The 21,044-nt window shown below is 42.2% G+C and overlaps 2 protein-coding genes across 2 annotated transcripts; one reads left to right on the plus strand and one right to left on the minus strand.

Moving 5' to 3' along the window:
• Nucleotides 1–11,880: 11,880 nt before the first annotated feature.
• On the plus strand, nt 11,881–15,604 carry ankrd34c (ankyrin repeat domain 34C). Its single transcript, XM_084017466.1, has 2 exons — nt 11,881–12,141; nt 13,008–15,604. Exon 2 carries the CDS (start codon nt 13,058–13,060, stop codon nt 14,645–14,647), a length of 1,590 nt encoding a protein of 529 aa, XP_083873592.1. The 5' UTR covers nt 11,881–12,141; nt 13,008–13,057; the 3' UTR covers nt 14,648–15,604.
• On the minus strand, nt 15,201–18,840 carry LOC311018470 (retinol dehydrogenase 13-like). The gene is made up of 7 exons (XM_084017467.1): nt 18,583–18,840; nt 17,743–17,883; nt 17,471–17,662; nt 17,228–17,389; nt 17,035–17,151; nt 16,742–16,946; nt 15,201–15,917 (listed from the first exon to the last, which is right to left on the minus strand). Exons 1-7 carry the CDS (start codon nt 18,653–18,655, stop codon nt 15,821–15,823), a joined length of 987 nt encoding a protein of 328 aa, XP_083873593.1. The 5' UTR covers nt 18,656–18,840; the 3' UTR covers nt 15,201–15,820.
• Between the last annotated feature and the right edge of the window lie 2,204 nt (nt 18,841–21,044).

Genomic DNA, 21,044 nt, shown 5'->3' on the forward strand with positions numbered 1-21,044 from the left:
ATGTCAAAAAGACAGAGCTGACGTATTCAGTCGTCTAATCTGTTACTTTTATTCCTGCCTGACATCACCGCATGCCTCCACATCTATTCATTGTCACATTCAAGGAGCCTAAAGTCGATCTGCACATCCTCAATACTCTCTTTTTTCGTCTGTGTACCTTATATCTGCAGGGCATGCAGTTTCTGCAGTCTGGAAGCAGTGGGAAACAGCCTGGACCTGTCCATGCTGCTATGCTAAGCTAAGTGGCAGAACAAAAGTCTGCAAACGTGCGTGCGTGGTCACACATTTTGGGCTGCACACAGACGTTACATTAACATGATGACATTTATGTCACGCAGATTGGCCTTTACATGAGAGTAGCATCTGTCTTCTAATCAAATTTAAATTTCCCAACAATGCCAAGCACAAATATTGTGTTCACATTCATTATGATTAAAAAAAAAGCATTAAATTGAATCCAATTTGGAGATTGGACAAGAAAATGCATGCTTGGACTAAAACGGTGATATGTTGTATTTTCTATTCTAGGAAACATTCATAATAATAATGAGACTTGATGTGCAGCAAACTGGTGATCTGCTAACTGTCACGTTTGAAAAGGAGAATGAAGAATCTTCATATTGATAACTATTTGTGTGAGAGCGGTGTAATGACAGCTTTGGCAAGCCAACACATCATTACCCAACAAAGGATGCTTGATTAGACGAGTGATTTTTAGTTGACTGTTACACCACCAGCGTTTTGCTACTGTGTGTTGCAGGAAGAGAGCTGCTGTTGGCAGAAACAGATTGCATTGTGAGCCCGCTCTGGCTCTGCGTGTTCCTCGGTGGTCTTGGCTGGATGTGTGGCGTGGCGTGGTGGTCATCTCCCCTCAGAGACATGATCAGAGCGCTGCTTCTCTCTAATGATGCTATTCTGGGCTGACTCACCTCCCAGCTGACAGACAGTGCTTTATTAGTTTCTTCAGGATAAACGTCTGCCTTTCCACCCCTTCCAAAGCCACATCTCGAGGGTCACTGACGACACCGCCCTTTATTCGGTTTATTTATAAATTCTGCCCCTGTGCCTCACTGAGCTCCTCCCCACACCTGACGGTGCAGGGCTGATCACATTGATTGAGCTGAAACCTCCAGGAACAACGTTTGGTCAACAACACCTTGAACATCTCAAATCCTGTGTTTTAAACATCCTCACACTAAATGTCAATCATATCTCCATCATCAAATGTCACAATACGTCAACGTTGAGATAAAGGATATCGTTGGGTTTAGACAGTGATGAAATCCATTATTGTGTATATGACATTATCAAAACAAAAATCAGGATTGCTCTTTTTCAGTAAAAACCTGACATGTAACATAAACATAGGCACTGCATAATGCATTATTTAACACAATCTCTGGTATTCATACATTTAAGGTGGTCTGTGGAAATTTGCAGGAGGTGTTGTTTATTTCTCAGGGGAGGGTCTTATTTATTTATATCTTTATTTTTGTTTTCTCCTTATTAGATTTTGGAAGGTTTAACAATTCAAACACATCAATAAATCCACAGGTCCTGGAGGTGTTTGGTCGTACAGAGGACAACATTCATGCCTCTGTAGCAGGATTTTATTTTTCACATTAGTCTCTGTAGTAGTTTCTGGGTCCAATATGTACGTTTTGAGAGACAGAACAGACGTGGATCTTGTTTTAATTTTGTGAGTCTGTGTGAGTCATCACGGCCAAATGTGGTGCTAGAGACACCTACTGTAGCGGGAACTACCACAGAGGCGTTTTTCAGTGCTTTGCCAGGTGTTTATATGTCCGTGGACACATTTTATCAACAGAAAAGATGTTAAGACGGGCATGGTCGGAGCAAGGGGGCGAAAGAGTTCACAACTTGTTTCCGTCGAAACCCAAGCGACCAAAATAATCTGTTATTGCAGGCTCAAGCAAACTGAAGGATGACATCACACGGTGTTAATGCGCTCCCGCTATTCTGATCATCAGTGTTCTGACCCTTTTTTTAAACTTGTTTTTCCATAGTGCTCCTGAGTTGCCTGTCAGGGCCGTGATTGCTCCAGTGGTTTCCTGGCTGGACCCGGCTGCAGCTCGTTTGGTCTGACGATCCTCCCAATGTTGAAAAAGGCCACAGTGAACACTCTCTGTCTCTCTTCCAGCCTGATGGAAGCCGTCTGTGGCTTGTTGTGGGGGGTTATGTGTTTAGCACATCTCTGGTGCCCTTTAGGGTTCAGAACGGATGAGACTGGCATACGTGTGGTTCTGGGTTTTGTTTGGTAGATTAGTTCCCCGTATTGGGCAGTATTGGGGTCCGATGGCTAATGGCGTGGCTGACCTGAGCCCTTAGTTGTTTTTAGCCAGTCCATCTGATTATGTTGTTAAATTTGGGTTCATGGTTTAATTTGCGTTTACTTTAAATAAATACTTTTTCACTTTGAACCTGTTTCCTTCTTTATGTTATTTGGAAACATTCATAATAATAATGAGACTTGACGTGCAGCAAACTGGTTATCTGCTAACTGTAACGTTTTAAAAGGAGAATGAAAAATCTTCATATTGATAACTATTTGTGTGTGAGAGGTGTAATGACAGCTTTGGCAAGCCAACACATCATTACCCAACAAAGGATGCTTGATTGGACGAGTGATTTTTAGTTGACTGTTACACCACCAGCGTTTTGCTACTGTGTGTTGCAGGAAGAGAGCTGCTGTTGGCAGAAACAGATTGCATTGTGAGCCCGCTCTGGCTCTGCGTGTTCCTCGGTGGTCTCGGCTGGATGTGTGGCGTGGCGTGGTGGTCATCTCCCCTCAGAGACATGATCAGAGCGCTGCTTCTCTCTAATGATGCTATTCTGGGCTGACTCACCTCCCAGCTGACAGACAGTGCTTTATTAGTTTCTTCAGGATAAACGTCTGCCTTTCCACCCCTTCCAAAGCCACATCTCGAGGGTCACTGACGACACCGCCCTTTATTCGGTTTATTTATAAATTCTGCCCCTGTGCCTCGCTTGAGCTCCTCCCCACACCTGACGGTGCAGGGCTGATCACATTGATTGAGCTGAAACCTCCAGGAACAACGTTTGGTCAACAACAACATCAGCGTGCCTTGAACATCTCAAATCCTGTGTTTTAAACATCCTCACATTAAATGTCAATCATATCTCCATCATCAAATGGCACAATGCGTCAACGTTGAGATAAAGGATATCGTTGGGTTTAGACAGTGATGAAATCCTTTATTGTGCATATGACATTATCAAAACAAAAATCAGGATTGCTCTTTTTCAGTAAAAACCTGACATTTTTGTGAAAAAAAAAGGTTATAGAAGGTTTAACAATTCAAACAGGTACATCAAAAAGTCCACAGGTCCTGAAGGTGTTTGGTCATACAGAGGACAACATTCATGCCTCTGTAACAGCATTTTAATTTTCACATTAAACTCCAATATGTACGTTTTGAGAGACATCTATATCTGCATTTGCTGAGAGGGTGTTTTATCAAGAATGTCATAGAGTAGAGAAGAGTTGATAATATGAATCACAGAACAAGCAGCTCATAATCAGGACCCCTAAGGCCCCTTTGGTGACTAGTTTACACCGGGAGCATTTCAGTTGAGGCATTTGGGCTTTAATAGAGCAGTTAGATCAATAGCATCAGTGGGAGCAGCAGGAGGACCAGGGACTCAGCATGGCTACTTACATATTTATTTAGGGCACATCCCCTCCATCTGTGCCTGTATCAACAGCGACGCTGTAAAACAGCCACATCTTCCCGTGTCTGTGACGGTGCAACACTTGTGATACAGCAGATTTATGGCTGGCACCCAGAAAGGCTCCCAAGCAGTTAAGATTTGATTTAACATTCAGCACTTTTGCCAAGATTCTGACATACAAACAGTTACAGTCAAGATGGCAGCGGCTGAGAATAGATCCGAGTTCTGCAGCAGCCCTGATGTAGAGCAAGTAGCGTTTGATAAATCGCAGGTTTGGAGCCGTGCTGTCGCAGTGCACTGCAGAGCGTGTAATTGATTTCACAGTGATGACCCAAAATCATCCTCCCCAATATCTACTCACCACTTTGGGTGCAAACAACAACCACAGCTGGCTGTGAGCACAAGAAGAGTGAATATCTCTAAGCCCAAAGGGCTGTACCCAGATCAGTCATAACCGGGTTAAGACTTTGCGAAGCCCAGTAACTCCTCATGCTGTATCATTTCCTCGGAAAGACAACTTATTATCCTCTTGTGTAGATGAGATTTGTCGCTTCGTGACCATTTCGTTAAGGCACATTTGGACATAGAAAAGCTTGGTAAACCCTTTGATCAGAGTCTGAGGGCAACACACTGCTTTCCAAAGGAGACGCATTTATTTCTCTTATCTTTGCTGTATATATTTCATTGTTAAACACAGACACTAATATAGCCAACAATTTGTCTCATTTTAGCAGGAGGCACAACAGGAGAGAAGCTGATACACATGAGTCACCACATTGTGAAACTGACACAATCGTGCCATGGAAAACATCCCAGCGGTACTGGGTGTCTCCGACTCCTCGGGATGGGTTCGATGAGAAATGTAGCTTAAAAGGAAAAGAGCATCAGGGATCCTCGCGAGTAGGACCTATAGCATTAGATATAAAGTTTAAAAGTAGAATTATCAGAAATATAATGGTAAAATAAATAACACGACACAGAAATAATCTCAGTAAGCCCATAAGAGATATGATTTCAAGAAAAATGTCTCAGAATGAGAATTTTCCCCAAAGCCAGTTTTGAGGTCAAAGCAAAGATGAGGTTGATCCACACGTCCCTTGTGTGACCCTGCAGAATGAAGGTGATTCAGCTTCACACTGGCCAGATAGATTATCTGGACGAAACCTTTCAAACCAAGACACAATGCCGTCATCCGGACACACAAGATATTGCCCTCCAAATGTGTCAAATGGAGCTCTGTCACTCTGAGCCAAATTAAACCGACTCCCCTTCACACAAATGCTGGGAGAGCCCGGTGTCATGAAAAGGGCCGACGCCAGTTCATCCTCCGCTCAAAGACATGAGAAATCTGAAACGTCAAATCAATATTTTTATTGAATACAAATTTTAATTCAAGTATATATTTTTTTTATTTCTCTGTTTTGTCAGAGATTTCCTTTCATTTTTTTATTTGTTCCTTTCATGAAAATGCACATTACAATATAAAGTTGACACACAAGTCCACATCACATGTCAAATTAATGCGTTTCATGATTGGAAAGGAGCAGAAAGAAGAATATAATTCTTATTTTTTTGTCTGCCCCTTACTTGAACAAAAAATTCTTCGATGGTCTGCCATTTCCATTAACCTACACCATCACCTACACCTGGGATGGAGTAATTTACATGTGTTCTGTCAAATTAGTTCACATTTTGAGTGATTTCAGTATTTCCAGAACTTATTTTCACACTTTGCCTCTTTTTGCGAGCAATGGTGTCCTAAACGAACATGTGACTTTCCACCAAAGTTTAAATTCTACATTCAGGTTTTTTGTGTGTTTTGCCATTGCTTTTCTCTTTGATATAAAATGGGCCGGGCTAAGGAAGATGGTGACGTCACACAATCGGAGTTTACCGTTAACATGTAAACAAGGTTGTTTGCTTGTGTTTCAGCACTGTTGCTCCACTCTGATCAAACGACTCACACAGTAGGTTTTTCAGCATTAACGTCGACCTGCGTCCACGCCTCCCTTGCTGCACAATTCACTGCTTCATGATTACGTTGCACCCTCTTACCTGCTGAACAATAACTCAAAGTGCCTGACTAATATAATAATAGCAAGCTGCATCTATTTTAATTCACTCCATCTTGCCTGGGTAATTTGGGCAGACGTAGGATTTAAGCACTTAAAGCAGATGTCCACTCATTCAAAAGCCTCTCCTGTGAAATTAATGACATTTCAGTGCTTTTAAAGTGACTGTAGATGGAAGTTAGAAAGACGTGCAGTAAATGGTATTATTCTTGTTTGATTGAATCCCAGGCTGCTGTGTCTACTCGGAGAGGTGATCTCCCTCTGGGAGGTGGAGTGCTGTGAGGCAAAGATAACTGGTTCTTATCTTGATCTGCTCAGTCAGGTATGAGAGCTCCCGGCCCAGGGGAACACAAGCGGGGATCTCAGCGCTTTGGGCCTCACGAGCACACTGGGAACCGGGACGCAGACGCATTCCCCTTCCCCTTTAACTCGGCACCGCGTGTTTTAATTGTGTCTATTATCTTCCTCACAACATGTATTTTTGCCAGCAGGCTAGCCGCCAGACCGCCGCGGCGGCGTATTATTGTGCCTGTTTTGAATTCGAAATCAGACGAGATGGGGGGATTGAAAACCAGGAGAGTTGTGATTCAAGCAGAGGCTGCGCTCACTCAGCTCTACCTCCTGTTGGAAACTCTGATGCGAGTCCCTGTCTGGTCTGTGTGTGCAAACAGCAGGATACAAACACAGGCAGCTCAGCCAATTGTGTCTGCTGAACCGCTCCCATTTAGAGTAAGAGAGTATGTGAGTGATGTGCAGGCGATACGATGCTTTCAGCACCAGGATGGTGGTTTAGTGCTCTTTAAGTCTTGTCTGCCAGCATATTCAGTCATTTGACATCAAAAATGACAAATCCAAACGCCGACATAACCTCCCATTGGGTCAATTTAGATCAATGACTGCTTATTGACATGACTATAGATTGAACAGGGATACCATACCATCAATCTGGACATTTTAACCCAGGATAGTGGTTCTGTGGGCACAACAATGTCCAGACTGAAATTTCTCAACTACTTTTGGATGCATTGGCATAACATTTCTTACAGACATCAATGACTGGAAGGACAAGCCTTTCTGACCAATGATTTCATCTCACAGCAGGTCAAATCTTTTAATTTTGTACAACCAGTCACGGTTCCAAAACAATGCATTCTACTAACTTTGATGATCCTCGGATGTTTCCTCTAGCGCTGCTCTGAGAAAGTGGGCATGCATGTGGATGAGTTGCAATAACGTGTGTAATTCCTTAATTTACCATCATCCCATCAAAATAAATGCCTCATTTTGTAGCCAATATTATCACACGCTATGCTAAGATGTTGAACCCTGCAACCACACGGACTACTATCAGCGCACTATAAGAGCGCACCAGAAAGTGTGTGTAAGAGAGTAGTTAATCTCTAAGGAGCGGGAATGCATTCAGTGTGACAGCTTTCATTGTCTCACGGCTCCTTTCTTTTAGCACCCAGCAATAATTACTGACTTGTGTTTTTCCTCTGGTACCTGCCAGCTCTTCCCGCCTCCTTGCACAGCTGATCAGACCCAGCTGCAAAACACTTGTCCCAACGTCTTGCCACGTTTTCTTATCAGGAACACGGAGAACAAAAGCTCCATGTTGCCTTTTCTTATTGGAGCAGGATTATGGATGATAGATTTTATTAGAGATGTATAAATAGATGTAAAGTTCAGCCTGCTATACTGTAGGTTGATATGGTTAATGCAGTTGCTGAGTGACTAATTATGTATGTAACCAGTGGAGCATGATTCAGTCTTATATTAATAGGTGGCAGGTATGCTGCCTTACAACCGTGTTTATGAAGCTTTCAGATCTATTTTTACTTCTGTCACCTACAGAGGACTCATTTTTGCAGAGGCCCAGCTGATCCTGTTCAGTCCTGTCATGTCTGATTCTGTCAATGAGCTCTGACAATCGTTGGGAACCAACAGGATTCATTTGACGTCACCAACGACAACAGACACAGAAAAAGCTCTTTCTCCACCTTGTGCTGCAGAGGAGGTGTATTTTGGTCAGAGTGCCTCGTGGTGTCAAAGACGTCACAGTCTCAGGGGTGTGAACCGCGAGCGGAGTGAAGTTCTCGAACTCACTGTCAGAACATCCACTCATCCACACTGATGTACCCACATACTCTGACAGACCCGAACCGCTGACAGATGCAGCGCTGAAACAGTCTGTGATGAATTTGCGGCGCTAAAAAAAAAAAAAAGAAAGAAAAACGCACTGAAATTGATTCAAATCCCATCAAGATTTTTCTTCCTCATTCTACGAATGTGTGTAAATTATACAAAATTTCAAGATGAGTATATTCTTTAAATGAAAGGTTGTTGAAGGCATGTGTATTGATGTCTGTATGTTTTCTCTGTAGATACCCTATTTGATAGAAGGGAAAGTCTCTGCTGTCTGGTAGGCACGTTGGTACGCTTTTTGATTTGGTGGTGTGAACAGAAGTGTGACCAAAACATCAATTCTGCCACTAATTACTTCTGTGAGGTGGCTGTACAGAAGCTCAAACTATGTCCGAAATGCACACAAGATAAATTGTGGGAACGCATGTCGATTTAGAGGACGGGAGTAAAGGCAATCATGAAATGTGAAGAGCAAAGTGTTCGGTTGGGGATATATTTTGACCACTTGATTACTGACAGGCCATTAAGGCGCTTCCTATTTCAATATCCAATTAAAGACTCCACAACAACTCTTAATAAGTGGGGCGCAGAGTTGATAAGCAACCAATTCTGAAGCTTCGGGGCCTCTGCTTCATTAGGAAGGGTGTTGTAACAAAAACAGAAAATTCAATGTGGTGCACATCAAAGTGCCCACTCTGCAAAATGAGTAACAAACTCCTTATTAGATATGCACCGATCTCCTAGGATACAGCTGACACACACAATGATCACCAAGCAAAATTGTTGCCTGTATAATGGTCTTTGAATAATGCTTTTGAATAATGCTTTACTCAATTACCGCTCACCAGAAGGGCAGGTGTCGCTTTGCACTGCGAGATGTGAAAGAACAGAAGAAGTGATGAAGGAGATATGAGGCAGACGAGGACTGGAACCGTTTCCAGATTTCGAGGATGAGAAAGTAAGCGCCATATCAAAAGATCAAAGTGTCTCAGGAAATGTGTTATACCTCATAATGCGAGTGGATGAGTTGAAGAAAACAAACTTGCAGCATATGTGAGCGGTGGCAGGTTTTTAAGCTGCACTGGAGGCATGTTTTCCCCCCTAAATGTGTCCGTGGTAGGAGTGAGGCATGGAGCGGTCCAGTGCAAAGCTGCAGCAGGGTTCGTGCCAGTTCATTGCTGTCGCAGCCCACACATTCGCTTGATACAATCGCAGAGACACCAAATGCCATGAAAATGTCAAACACAGTCTTTAAACAGACATCCAGCACAGAGGAAGAAACACAAACAGCACCACAACAGTAGAGGAGACGCTCTGGGGGAAAAAATCGACTTCGCTGTCGAAATGCAAATGCAGGGAAAAAAGAGATCTCCCTCATGAGTTAATTGTATAAAAACAACTTGTGTGGATTTCTGTATTCACAATATCAAGCATCCCTTTGTATGACAACAACAGATTTGTTCTGGAGGACAGCAAGGATGTGTCTGCACTAAATTCAAATTCCAAAAAACAGTTTTCCAATCTTAAATATGAGCGAAACTCCTGGAGGTCATTATTCAATCATCTTAAGGAAAAGTTTGACAATTTGGGAAATGCACTTATCTGCTTTCTTGCCAAGAGTGAGATGAGAAGAGGATGCTTTTGTAAACTATTTCAAATTTGAGGTTTTGACCCTTGACCCTTTTGAGGTCAGAAATGTTTGTGACATTGTTTGACTTGAGGAAAACCTGAGACCTTGATTGGTTGTTATTGAACTAGCATATCTGACACCTTCAGAAAAAAATGTTCACATCAAATACTTTCAAATTGAAAATATTTTCTAATTGAAAATATTTTCAAATTGAAAATATATTCAAATTGGTTATCCAGAAAAATAATCTATAATACAGCCATGTTTAAAGCTAATTTAAGACTTTGACAGTTAGTTATTTGCGTTCATGCATTTATTATATCCATTTATTTTAACTTAAATCCATATCCTTTATTTTTCTTGAAATATTGGAATTGTGTGGAGATTAAGGTCTGACATCATGTTTTCTGTTGCTGACTCCTTTAGGGGATATTCTAATCAGACACATTTAATAACTGTTGATAACTTTAACATGTACTTTGAGAGGATCTATAAATAGTTTCCGCGGTACTGTAGTCTGTTGAGTAAAAATCTCTCAATGCAGACTGAAGGAACAGATATATTTAGAAAGGAGGAGAGGAAGAGCAGCAGCTGCGATGTACGATATCTGAAAATGGAAACTGCTCCCAGGGGTGACAGCGCTTATTCTCTCCACTTTAATTATTTATTTTCCCTTTAATAGACCAGCGATGACATTACTGTCGGGGCAAAGATCACGCTGTATGAGGACTGCTGACGTACCTGTGGCTCACAGTGCGAATGAATGTGTCCGAACCGGTGAGCTTTGGCCTTGGTCTGGTCCCCGGTCCATCAGGTCCCCCTGGACAACAGGTCTGTCCATTTTACAGGTCATATCCATTCAAGTGCACAGAAATTCAACAGTATACACAATCGAAAGAAGAGCTGCCATTTAGATTCCCTCTGCCCAAAAGCATTGAGACAACTACATTAAAAATGATTACTTTAAGGGCCTGCATTCATCACAATATAAAAACAATATTTTGTCTTATTAAAACTATATATTTGACTAAATCAAGAGCATCATTTTGCACAGACGTTTCTTCTACAATCTCTCTTGAACGGGGGAGACGCATTATTTCGACTTGGACGACTGTGCTGTTTTGTAAAACCACCTTCACTCGTGAACAACATGTCCCTGGGGGCTGAAAAGGCAATCACAGGTGAGAAATCATTGCCAGCATCGGAGACGGGAGTTCTGAGACATCAAGCCTTTGGACGGGTCATGCAGTGATTATTCCCCCAGTCTCAGAGGAAGAGAGCAGAGGTCAGAGGACGGATGACTGAACGTGGTGGTGGTGGCGTGCTTACTTAAAATCCCCCATTAATAAAATGGTTTAGTAAATACCATACGATCCTCGTGGTCCTTGGTGGAATGTTATGTGTCTGATTTACCTGTTCCTTGCAGGGCTGAGAACATCACTGTTCTCATTAGAAACTGCTTCTGTGCTGTCTCATAGCAACCTAAAAATAGAAATGTCCCTATTAGGCTGTATAGCAGTGATGGCAGCTACAAGTTTTGGCCTCTTTAATTGTGCAGTATCTATATCTATCAGATCTATCACATCCATTTGTCCGTCCAGCTACCCATCCATCCATCTCTTCATTTATTGAAACAAGCCAAATGGAGACGCAGGTGTTTGGAGACTTGCATAAACAAGCTCAAATGATTAATTATTATGGATTAATCGATGCTTATGAAATATGATCTCGTGATTTGAATGTACGAGGAAGCCCATGGAGGTACCATATTGGCATTTCCTGCAAGAAGCAGTGTGGTGGTGATCCAAAACAGATTCCTTTTTCATATTTGAATTGTCTGAATTGCCAACACTGTGCCCTTTATCACACGGTAGATAGGAAGACTGTGTTTATTCTAACAACTGATGTCCCACACTGCAGACAGATTAAATCTTATTTATAGCACAGGCTTACTATCTGAGGCATGGATTTATATATATATATAAAAGATAAAAGAATAGCCCAGCAAAATTGTTATTCATCATTTCCCTTGCATCTCTAGGCCCAACACTTGCTTTCATTTACAAAATTGTCCTTTTGATATTATTTAAATGAAACACACACACACACACACACACACACACACACACACACTCACGCAGAGCGTTTACATGTCTTTGGGAGGTAACGTTTGCATGCTGCTTTTATGAAGACAGAGGTTTCCATCACGCAATTTATTTCGGTCGACTACGCTGACGTCAAGAGAACACACGTTTCATTCAACAAGCAAGAAAGTAAGTTATTTATAACCCGCAGCATCTCCAGGTTGTGATCCTTGAGTGCGCAGTGAAAGGCATACTCCCCATTGGACTAATGAAGTGAGCCAGCATAACAAAAGCCACACAGCTCATGTGCGATGGTGCCAGAGAGGGAGAGCGCCCTGTAACCTAAACTAGGACGCGTCGGTGAAGAATCGGGATATTGCGAAGAACTGCAACAAACTTTCTCTTCTGAATCATTCATTCCTTTCCCCCTGATTTATCCCCTCTTACACGACAAGACTGGGCTACTTTGAGCATGGGAAACCTCTCCTCTGACCAGGTAAGATCATTAGAACGCATCGAATTGCTCTGCGAAAAATATTAAGCTTTATTAATTGAAAACGAAGCTTAATTAATTCAACTTTGCGTCGCTGCTTTATCCATCATAGAGGAGTGTGTTAAAATAGATTGACCTATTGCATTATAATTAACATGACGTGTATCTGTGATATTAGAACGCCTACAGTATACATTCATATTTACATAATAAACACACTTCCAACGCGGGATTTAAGGGAGAAACAGACGACCCAGTTATTTGTAATGGAGCGCGTTATTATTGTCGCCAAGTTATCCAAAATGAGAACCATGGACAGCGACTCTCCGATCACAGCCTGCCGATGTTTAATGTCGCCTGTTTAAGCGGATTGTGTTGTCACCGTGTTGGTTTTAGATATTAAGATGCAATCTCCTTAGTCTCTTTATTTTGTAGGCGTTTTTGCGCACTTGTAGGATGATGGCCGCTTTTGGTCGTCGTTCCTCTTCGCTTCCACCAACACTCGAGCTGCTTGACAGGGATGCAGAGATCAACTTTGATATTTTGATATCCGAATATCATGATCGTCCATCAGTATTTGTGAATCTAACAGGTGCTGTTGCCATGCCGTCTCCTGCCTCTATGTGATTCTTTGGGAACGGGCGTGATCAGTTTCCACTTTTGTAAAACTATATGATTACCTTCATTATTATATAAAACAATCTATTTCCCATATCAGAAATCTGAAACAGTGCGTGATATTTGCCACCTTTAAGTTGTAACAGGCTGCCACCTGCTGGTGATGATTGAGCAAAACAGAGGAACACTATGTGTTATTTTTTAAATGATAAAAGCTTGTAAACTGAACCACTTCAATGATTTGTTCAAAGGATCGTGAGCTGTAAGTTCAACACCGAGAAGACCTGTGATTGGCTGGGACATGGCAGACATACTGGAGCTGCGGACAGATGGGAACTCTCTCCTGAAGGCCGTGTGGCTCAAACGCTTGAGACTCACCCGACTCCTGCTGGAAGGAGGAGCGTATATCAACGAGAGCAACGAACGTGGAGAGACGCCGCTCATGGTGGCCTGCATGTCCACACACACGGACCAGCAGAGTGTGAGCAAGTCGAAGCTGGTGAAATATTTGCTGGACAACCAGGCCGACCCCAACATTCAGGACAAAGCCGGTAGGACGGCTCTAATGCACGCCTGCATCCACAAGGCTGGACACGAGGTGGTGGATCACCTGCTCAGCAATGGAGCCGACCCCAGTCTGGAGGACAGGAGCGGGGCTTCAGCCCTGGTCTACGCCATCAATGCCGATGAAAAGGAGACCCTAAAACTTCTCTTGGATGCATGCAAAGCGAAAGGCAAGGAGGTCATCATAATCACCACAGACAAGTCCCCGTCTGGTACCAAAACTACCAAACAGTACCTAAATGTGCCCCCTTCACCGGCGCTGGATGACACCTCCTCCACGGCATACTGCACTTCTCCTTCTGATATTAGTGTCACTGCATCTCTCACACCGGAACAAGAACAACAAAACACAGTTTTCACTTTCCAGACCAAGCTGAAAACCTCTAGTTCCGCTGCGAAGCTCAGCAACGGGCCCACGTCCCCAACGCGGCGGCCTGCAAACCCCAAACGTGCCCGTCTGCCTCAGCTGAAGAGGCTGCAGTCGGAGCCTTGGGGGCTGATCGCTCCCTCGGTCCTGGCTGCAGCCGCCGCCCATGAGGAGAGTAAAAAGGCCAGCTCTGACGAGGATGTTGTTGCAGGGGTAAATGGACTCTCTTTGACCAAGAGGTCAGCATTATCTCAACAGAGCAGCGTGGAAGGGAAGGACGGCTTATTCCCACCCGTGGGTGAACAACCCTGTAAAATGACAACCTCGCTCTCGGTTCCTCCGACCTCCAAAGCATCGTATGAGCGATCTCTAGGCCAGCACCAGCTGCTGACACGGCGCAGTACCGTGCCCACAGAGCCGGAGAGCAGCAGCTGCAGCAGCGGACTCGCCGGTCTGAGAGACACAATGCATAGGAGACATCTGGGCAACGATCACTATGACTCAGACTCACAGCTCTACTCGGGCTCTGCTATGTCTGACTCTCCTAAGGTCCCAGTGGAGCGAAGGAAACTAAACACTTCTCCTCTCGCGATGCTAACCAGCTCCAGAGAATCTCTCGACAGCAACGCCAGCACGTCCTCCCCCAGCAAAGCACACCGGCGCGCTCCAGGCCTCCTGGAGAGGAGAGGCTCAGGAACGCTGCTGCTGGACCACATCTCCCACACCAGGCCCGGCCACCTGCCCCCTCTCAACATCAACCCCAACCCTCCCATTCCTGACATCGGGGCTAGCAGCAAGCCTTCCTCGCCTCTGGCCTCGGGTTTCAGATCTATAGCTCCAGTAGCCCCCAACACACCAAAGAGAGGCGGCCTGAAGTCCAAGAAAAAGCTCGTCAGAAGGCACTCTATGCAAGTGGAGCAGATGAAACAGCTTTCCGATTTTGACGAGCTGGCTCATTAGTTAGAGGTAGTGTTTATGCAGCACATGTTGTGGGAGTAGCAATGTTAACTCCTGAAATTGTCAGGAAGTACATCCATAGGTTCAGGTGTGTCCGTTCACAGCCATCTAGATGTTGAATAATGTGTAATTTATTTAGAAAAACAAAAATGTGATTGATTGATTGAAAATCGAGCAATATAGACTTCCTCCCTGTGTTAACACCCAACCTTAGAAACCATTCGGTGTGTATGCATTGCAGTTTTGAATGTAAATGCCACGACACGGTACTATTCCTCTGAACTGGCTTTCTTACAGGGTAATTTAATGCATAGGGAACATACAGGGTCCATTTGTAGCCAGCAGGCCACTTGGGTGCACATCGTGCATAGATGTAATTAGAACCATTAATGGCACTTTCTTTTGAAAAGACAAATGTCTTGCACTTGTCTGAGATGTAGCTTTGAGTAAGATGAAATTTGACTGTAGCAAATGTGTACAAAGTGCCTTCAAGATAAAGACATCTACAAAAAAACAAACAAAAAAAAGAGTGGACAGATACATTTAATGTATTAGGGGCATTTTTAATTCATGATGATGTAACCAAAATGTGTTTTATTTCAATATTGTTAGTCTTACGTGGAGCAAAATGAAGACTCAGAAATACACATGATGGGAATGAATGAAAACATGCCTTAAGAAACAGGTAAAACAATGGGCTATGTATAACAGCACTTTAAAAAATGAGAAGAAAAAATGAAAATGTTATGCTCAACAGTGTTACAAAATCTTTCAAAGCACACAGAATTCATAATATCATAAAATCAAGTAACACAGGATGACATTCAAGCCCTTAGTCAACACAGACATTGGTGAAACTTGTCAATTAAATTGTCATTTCACGCTAATGGCAATCAAAACTAAAGATCATACAGCTTCCATGTAACTTACCTGTGAAGCGTTGCTTCTATTTAAGAAAAATCCATAGTATTTTTGCAAGTAGTTTGTTGTATATTCTGAATAAATGTCTATCACTTGTGACTTCCTGTCTGTTTCACTCATTTGTCACATTAGGTAGGAGCTCAGCTGATAGCGGCCACACAGATGCTCATTAGAAACAGCACCGGTCCGTCCTCGGGCCACTTGGCCATCCTTTGGTGCTGCGAAGATGATGATGATGATCATCATCGATGTCACTCATGTCAGGCCAACAATAGAGGCACTCAGATTCCACAGCTTTCTGGCAACTTCATCATCCAGACCCTGGGGGGCTGCGGTTTTAGGGGCGCAGTCGCTGCAATCAGTTTAGAATTAAGTCTTAGTGACTCGATCCGACACGACAGTGCTGATTTTTATTTGTCAAGAACAAGTTCTCATTCAGCAACCGTGATGAATGAGAACTCAGTTACAACACAATGGTGCTACTGTTTGTCCAAGATACTGACGGTAATTCAGATTACAACATGATGAGCTGACATATTTCCCCAGATTCACTAAGTGGCCATTGGTTTGTGCTAATTTAATTCATTGAGATTTTCTTTTGGCACTACTGTAGCATGACCAGGCCAGGCCTTTAGTTTTAGTCCTGGCTTATTTACTTATCTTGATGCACAGTTTTGAAAAGTATCCCTGTGCTAAAATTTTGTTTTAAAGGTTTTACTGATAAATATTTTTTTTTCCAACAATATGAACATTTAATGACTGCCGTGCTACATAAATAATGTGAAAGGGATCGCTTGTAGGTGCAAACCCACATATCAGCCACCTCTGTAGTCCCTCATCAGCTCTATGGAGCCTTTAATTAATTAATAATTAAAAGCCAGATGCTTCCCTCAGGAGTCAGTGGAGAGCAAAACAAAAAGTGTGAATACGGGCAAAACATTGATCAGGTGGCCAGGAACGTGAAATTCAAATAATGCTACTCCATATGTGTGCTGGTGTGCTGAATGAAGACCAGTTTGTCATTTTTAAACCTGCTATGATTGTAATAAAAATTAAAGGAAAGTTGCTACCAGTCTATCGACACAGAACGTTGATAAATTGAGATATCTTTTTATTTTAAGATATTGTCTCACCACTAATAATAAAGCTGCCACCTACTGATTTACAATCACTGACCTGTAGTAGAGTCCACTTTCATGCTGCAGGCTTTCCTCCACGGCGCAGTAGATGGTGGTCTGAGCCCCTTGTGTCGGAGACTTGATGAGGAACCTGAGTGGTGTGAACACAACTCTCTTCCACAGGGGCATCGCGGGCCAGAAGTGTCGGCCGAGCTCCGTCCGGATCACTCCAGGGTGGAGGCTGTATGTCGTTACTCCCGTTCCTGCAAAATGACAAGACGGGACATCGTGTATCGACAGATTATAGAACACTGCAGAATGTCTGGTGTCAGATATAAAAGCTGTCAATACCTTGAAGCCTGTTGGCCAGCTCCCTTGTAAAGAGCACATTAGCGAGTTTACTTTGTGCGTAGCTTTTCCTCGGGAGGTAATCTTTCTCCTGATGTATGTCATCAAAATGGATTTGACCTGCTGAGGGAAAGCAGTGTTCAGGCGTGGTATTTAAAGGAGAACACTGCTGGTAGAGAAGAGAAAAAAACGGCACCTCTTTCATGAGCTAAACTGGAGACATTGACGATGCGGCTCGGAGACGATTTCTTCAGGAGATCCAAAAGACAGTTTGTTAAAAGGAAGTGGCCCAGGTGGTTCACACCAAACTGCATTTCAAAGCCATCTTCAGTTTGCCACTTTGGACAGCTCATAATACCTAAAAGTAATAAATAAAAGTGAATAAAAAGCTGTTGGATGTATCACAGCATCAGGGGTCGGATGTGATTTATACATCCACCTGCATTGTTGATGAGAACATCCAGCCTCTCTTCACTTGCTAGGATGTCTTTGGCTAGTAGTCGCACCGACTGTAGAGATGCCAAATCCAACTTTTTGACGATAACGTTTTCATTTCCGGTCCTCTTCTTCACCTCTTCTGCAGCTTTGTTAGCTCTGTCCATGTCTCTACAGGCCAGAATGACTCTCGCACCTGAAACACAGCAGCAAATCATCCATGTTTTATATGAAATTAGACATTTAAAGGCTAGAATATGAAACCAGGTCACGAACCCCTTCTAGCCAGGTCTACAGCAGTCTCTTTGCCAATCCCAGTGTTGCCTCCCGTGATCAAGACGGTTTTTCCTTCCAACGAGGCTTTGCTGCGACACACTCCGCCTGCCATCCATCTCTGCAGACCAAAAAGTCCAACTCCTGTATGAACAGACATTTTTTTAAGACTTCAATTGAAAGATGAAAAAGAACAAAGCTAGTTCCAGCCTCTCAAACACACTTTTTTTAATATGAAAACAAGCTTTTATAAAAGGACAATTGAGGAAAGTCTCAAGGATTAAATGATTCATTCATTAAAAATACATTTCTTACTAAATGTCTTGTGTTTTCTGTTTTGCCTGGTTGTATAATTCAGTCGTGGCTGATGTATTGGACATTTTTCAATTTTTATTATAACAATGTAAATGTATGGCAGGAATGGTTCTGGTATTTACTTTGTATCTGACCTTTATTACAGTTCCTTTATTGTTGTCAAATAAATCTATCTCTCTCGTCTGTTTATTAATAACATACTTTACGTCACGTGACCACACAGACAACAATTTGTGTAACTATAATGGGAGCTAGCTCACATGTTTTATTTAAGCTATGGGCTAGTAAATATGTACTAATGTTGCAACAATGCTGTACATGTCAAATGATTCCCAAAACACATGAAACTTTTGACGATATGAACTAGTTTCCGACTGAATGGACGTTCAACTCAGTCCTTTTCTAAACGTGCAATCCAGCTCATTCTAACAAGCAGGAAATAAGAGTCAGGTTCATAATCTTAAATATCGCAGAATGAATACGGATTAATGTCAGCGTTCAGACGGAGACCACCCAAAGAGGAATTACCTGTTACCGTGACCACGGCAATACTTTTAGGATACTGGAAAACAAATGACCGTACTGCTGTGAAGGTCTGCATTGTCCTTTCAATCCTTAACACTGTTTAGTTGAATCAACCCTTCCGTTGTTACAGTCCGGTTACAGTATCCGCCGTGTTTTTATTCACGTACGGTCCTTTTCGTATGAGATCACAACAAAAACAACCGCAAACCAAGACGAAATACCCTCAATAGTTTACACGTACATAACAGCTCAGCCTTCCTCCAGGAAGTCCCGCCCACCGGCTTCCCGTAGAAGAATCCTATTGGCTCTTCTTATTAATGATCATATTTAATTGTTTTTATTTTAGCAGTGAGCCTCCTCTGTGTCTCAGACATACAATAATAATAATGATAGATTACAATAACAGGAATAATAATCAGAATAATGAAAACATGAATATAAATAATGAAAAAATAAAAGAAACGTTAAAAAATGCAATTTATTTTTTTAATTTACATTTAAAAAGTGAAGACAAGAGGACAAGACAACATTAAAAAATATAAAACGAAATTAAATTGGAATCCAATAAAATGAAATAAAAATATAAATATAATAACAGCATGTAGCATTACAATAAGACATGTGATTCCATTATTTGTTATTCTTTCCTATCCGCCTCTCCTATATAAAGAAGTTGTAAGTAAAGACAAGGCTACGAAGGTGAGTGCAAACATATGTAAAGCATGATTTTGCAACAACATTTTGGGTCCAGAACTAAATTGTTTTTGGTACCTTATCTGTGTACTACCTCAACGGTCATGGGCAACACAGCTACTGTACTGAAATTACTGACTGGAAGCCTGCAATGGTGATAATGTTTAAATATTGATTACTGCGTTAGATGATGATGGCTGAGTACCATTGGTTTGTGTTCAGATTGGGGTTTAAATATCTAATTTGCGTATTAATCTCATATGTTTTGTTTATTTAATTGAGTGAATTATGTTTACATCTGTATTTGTTCTGTTTCCGACGGACTCAGGACACATTTCCCTCCGGGGACAATACATTTCAAATTGAAGATCCTTAATATAACATTAAATGTCTGTAATGACAAAATCCATGAAATCAAATACCTACAAATTCTCCAGCAGAGGTCAGTGTATGCTCACCACCACAGTCCCAGCGTCTTCTAAAGAAGTCCAGTAGATGGAGCACATATATCAAACTCGGCCCAAGACTGTTTTAATTTTATCCCCACAGTTTCCAATGAAATCTAGAACACTGGGGAAGTACTTTATATAGCATCAAATTATATCCCAAACTCCTACGAGCAAATTGAAATGTGTCTCTGCTGGTGTGCAAGCAAACAAAAGAAGCAGCAGCAGAAAGCTGACAGTAATAATAGCATTACACCCTTAGATCTGAATTCAACTCTGCTCAGAACTGCAGCTGAGCAACTGACTCTTGAAATAAAAAACATTTAGCTCCTTGCAAAGTTTTAATGTGTCAGATTAATAAGTCACCGCCTTTCTCTGAACTCGGCAGCACAGTAGGTCTACAAGGACTAAATACTGTATAGTGCTTTGACCTTGGGGTTAACAGGGTGAGAGTGCCTGTGAAGGTGAGCACCATGTTGTCACTGTTTACATACCTAAGTGCCAAAGGCAGATGTAGAAAGTCAGAAGATCGTGTACTGGCACTGCTCCGCCTGTCTGCAAATAACCTGCTTTATGTTCTCCAGTGCATTTGTGGTACAAAAACAGCTGACTTTCTCTATCATGTTATAATGGTTTATATTTGTGGAAGGTTATAGTTTCCATACAACTTAAGACATGTTGATAGAACATTTTTATTCGACTGTAGCATGTCTGATTTGGCAAGGCATGAGGCCCCTATACTCAAAAGAAAGAGTACTTCAGAGGTGACCCGCAGGCTGTCTCTTCTGCTGGCACACCGCCTGTCATGTGACTGCACTGCACACTTCCCAATCTCTCTCCCAGTATGGTAACCTTCCCCTGCTAAAATTAGAGGGCCTTCTGCCGAGGCTTTTTGGAATGTGACTATCCTGTACCCATCCTGGAGATGACAGGGGATCTCAATAAATGTCACGGCAGTTTTTAATGTTTGTTAACTCCTGCGCCAACTTAAGAAGTATCAAGGCTTTAATAAAAATCATACCCTGTGAGGTTGTCCTTTTTTTGTTTTACAAAAAAAACAGTACTCTGGGCAGATAGCTTAGCTTTGCCGTTTCTGATTCAGAGAACACATTCAATTGTTGTACATCTCTGAACTATTTTCAGTTCAGCTTGTTTTAAAGGTAAACAGCTACTGCATATTGTCCACTTCATCAAATGTAGCCTATATATTTGGTCAGTTTAGTAGGCCTAGTGTGATTTTTTTTTTCCATTTTACAAAAGCATGTGCTTGCTATTATCATTTGTATTGCTGTATTAATGCATTTGTCTTTGCTGCATCATATGTTT

Source organism: Eutrigla gurnardus, assembly GCF_963514095.1.
Source record: "Eutrigla gurnardus genome assembly, chromosome: 9".
Lineage (NCBI taxonomy): Eukaryota > Metazoa > Chordata > Actinopteri > Perciformes > Triglidae > Eutrigla > Eutrigla gurnardus.

Excerpts from the sequence above, each read along its gene's own strand:
- ankrd34c (XM_084017466.1), top strand. The coding sequence starts at position 13,058 with ATGGCAGACATACTGGAGCTGCGGACAGATGGGAACTCTCTCCTGAAG.
- LOC311018470 (XM_084017467.1), bottom strand. The coding sequence starts at position 18,655 with ATGCAGACCTTCACAGCAGTACGGTCATTTGTTTTCCAGTATCCTAAA. Across the intron at positions 17,884-18,582 it reads TGCCGTGGTCACGGTAACAG|GAGTTGGACTTTTTGGTCTG; the intron begins GTAATTCCTCTT and ends CTGTTCATACAG. Across the intron at positions 15,918-16,741 it reads GAAAGTGGACTCTACTACAG|CGACTGCGCCCCTAAAACCG; the intron begins GTCAGTGATTGT and ends AACTGATTGCAG.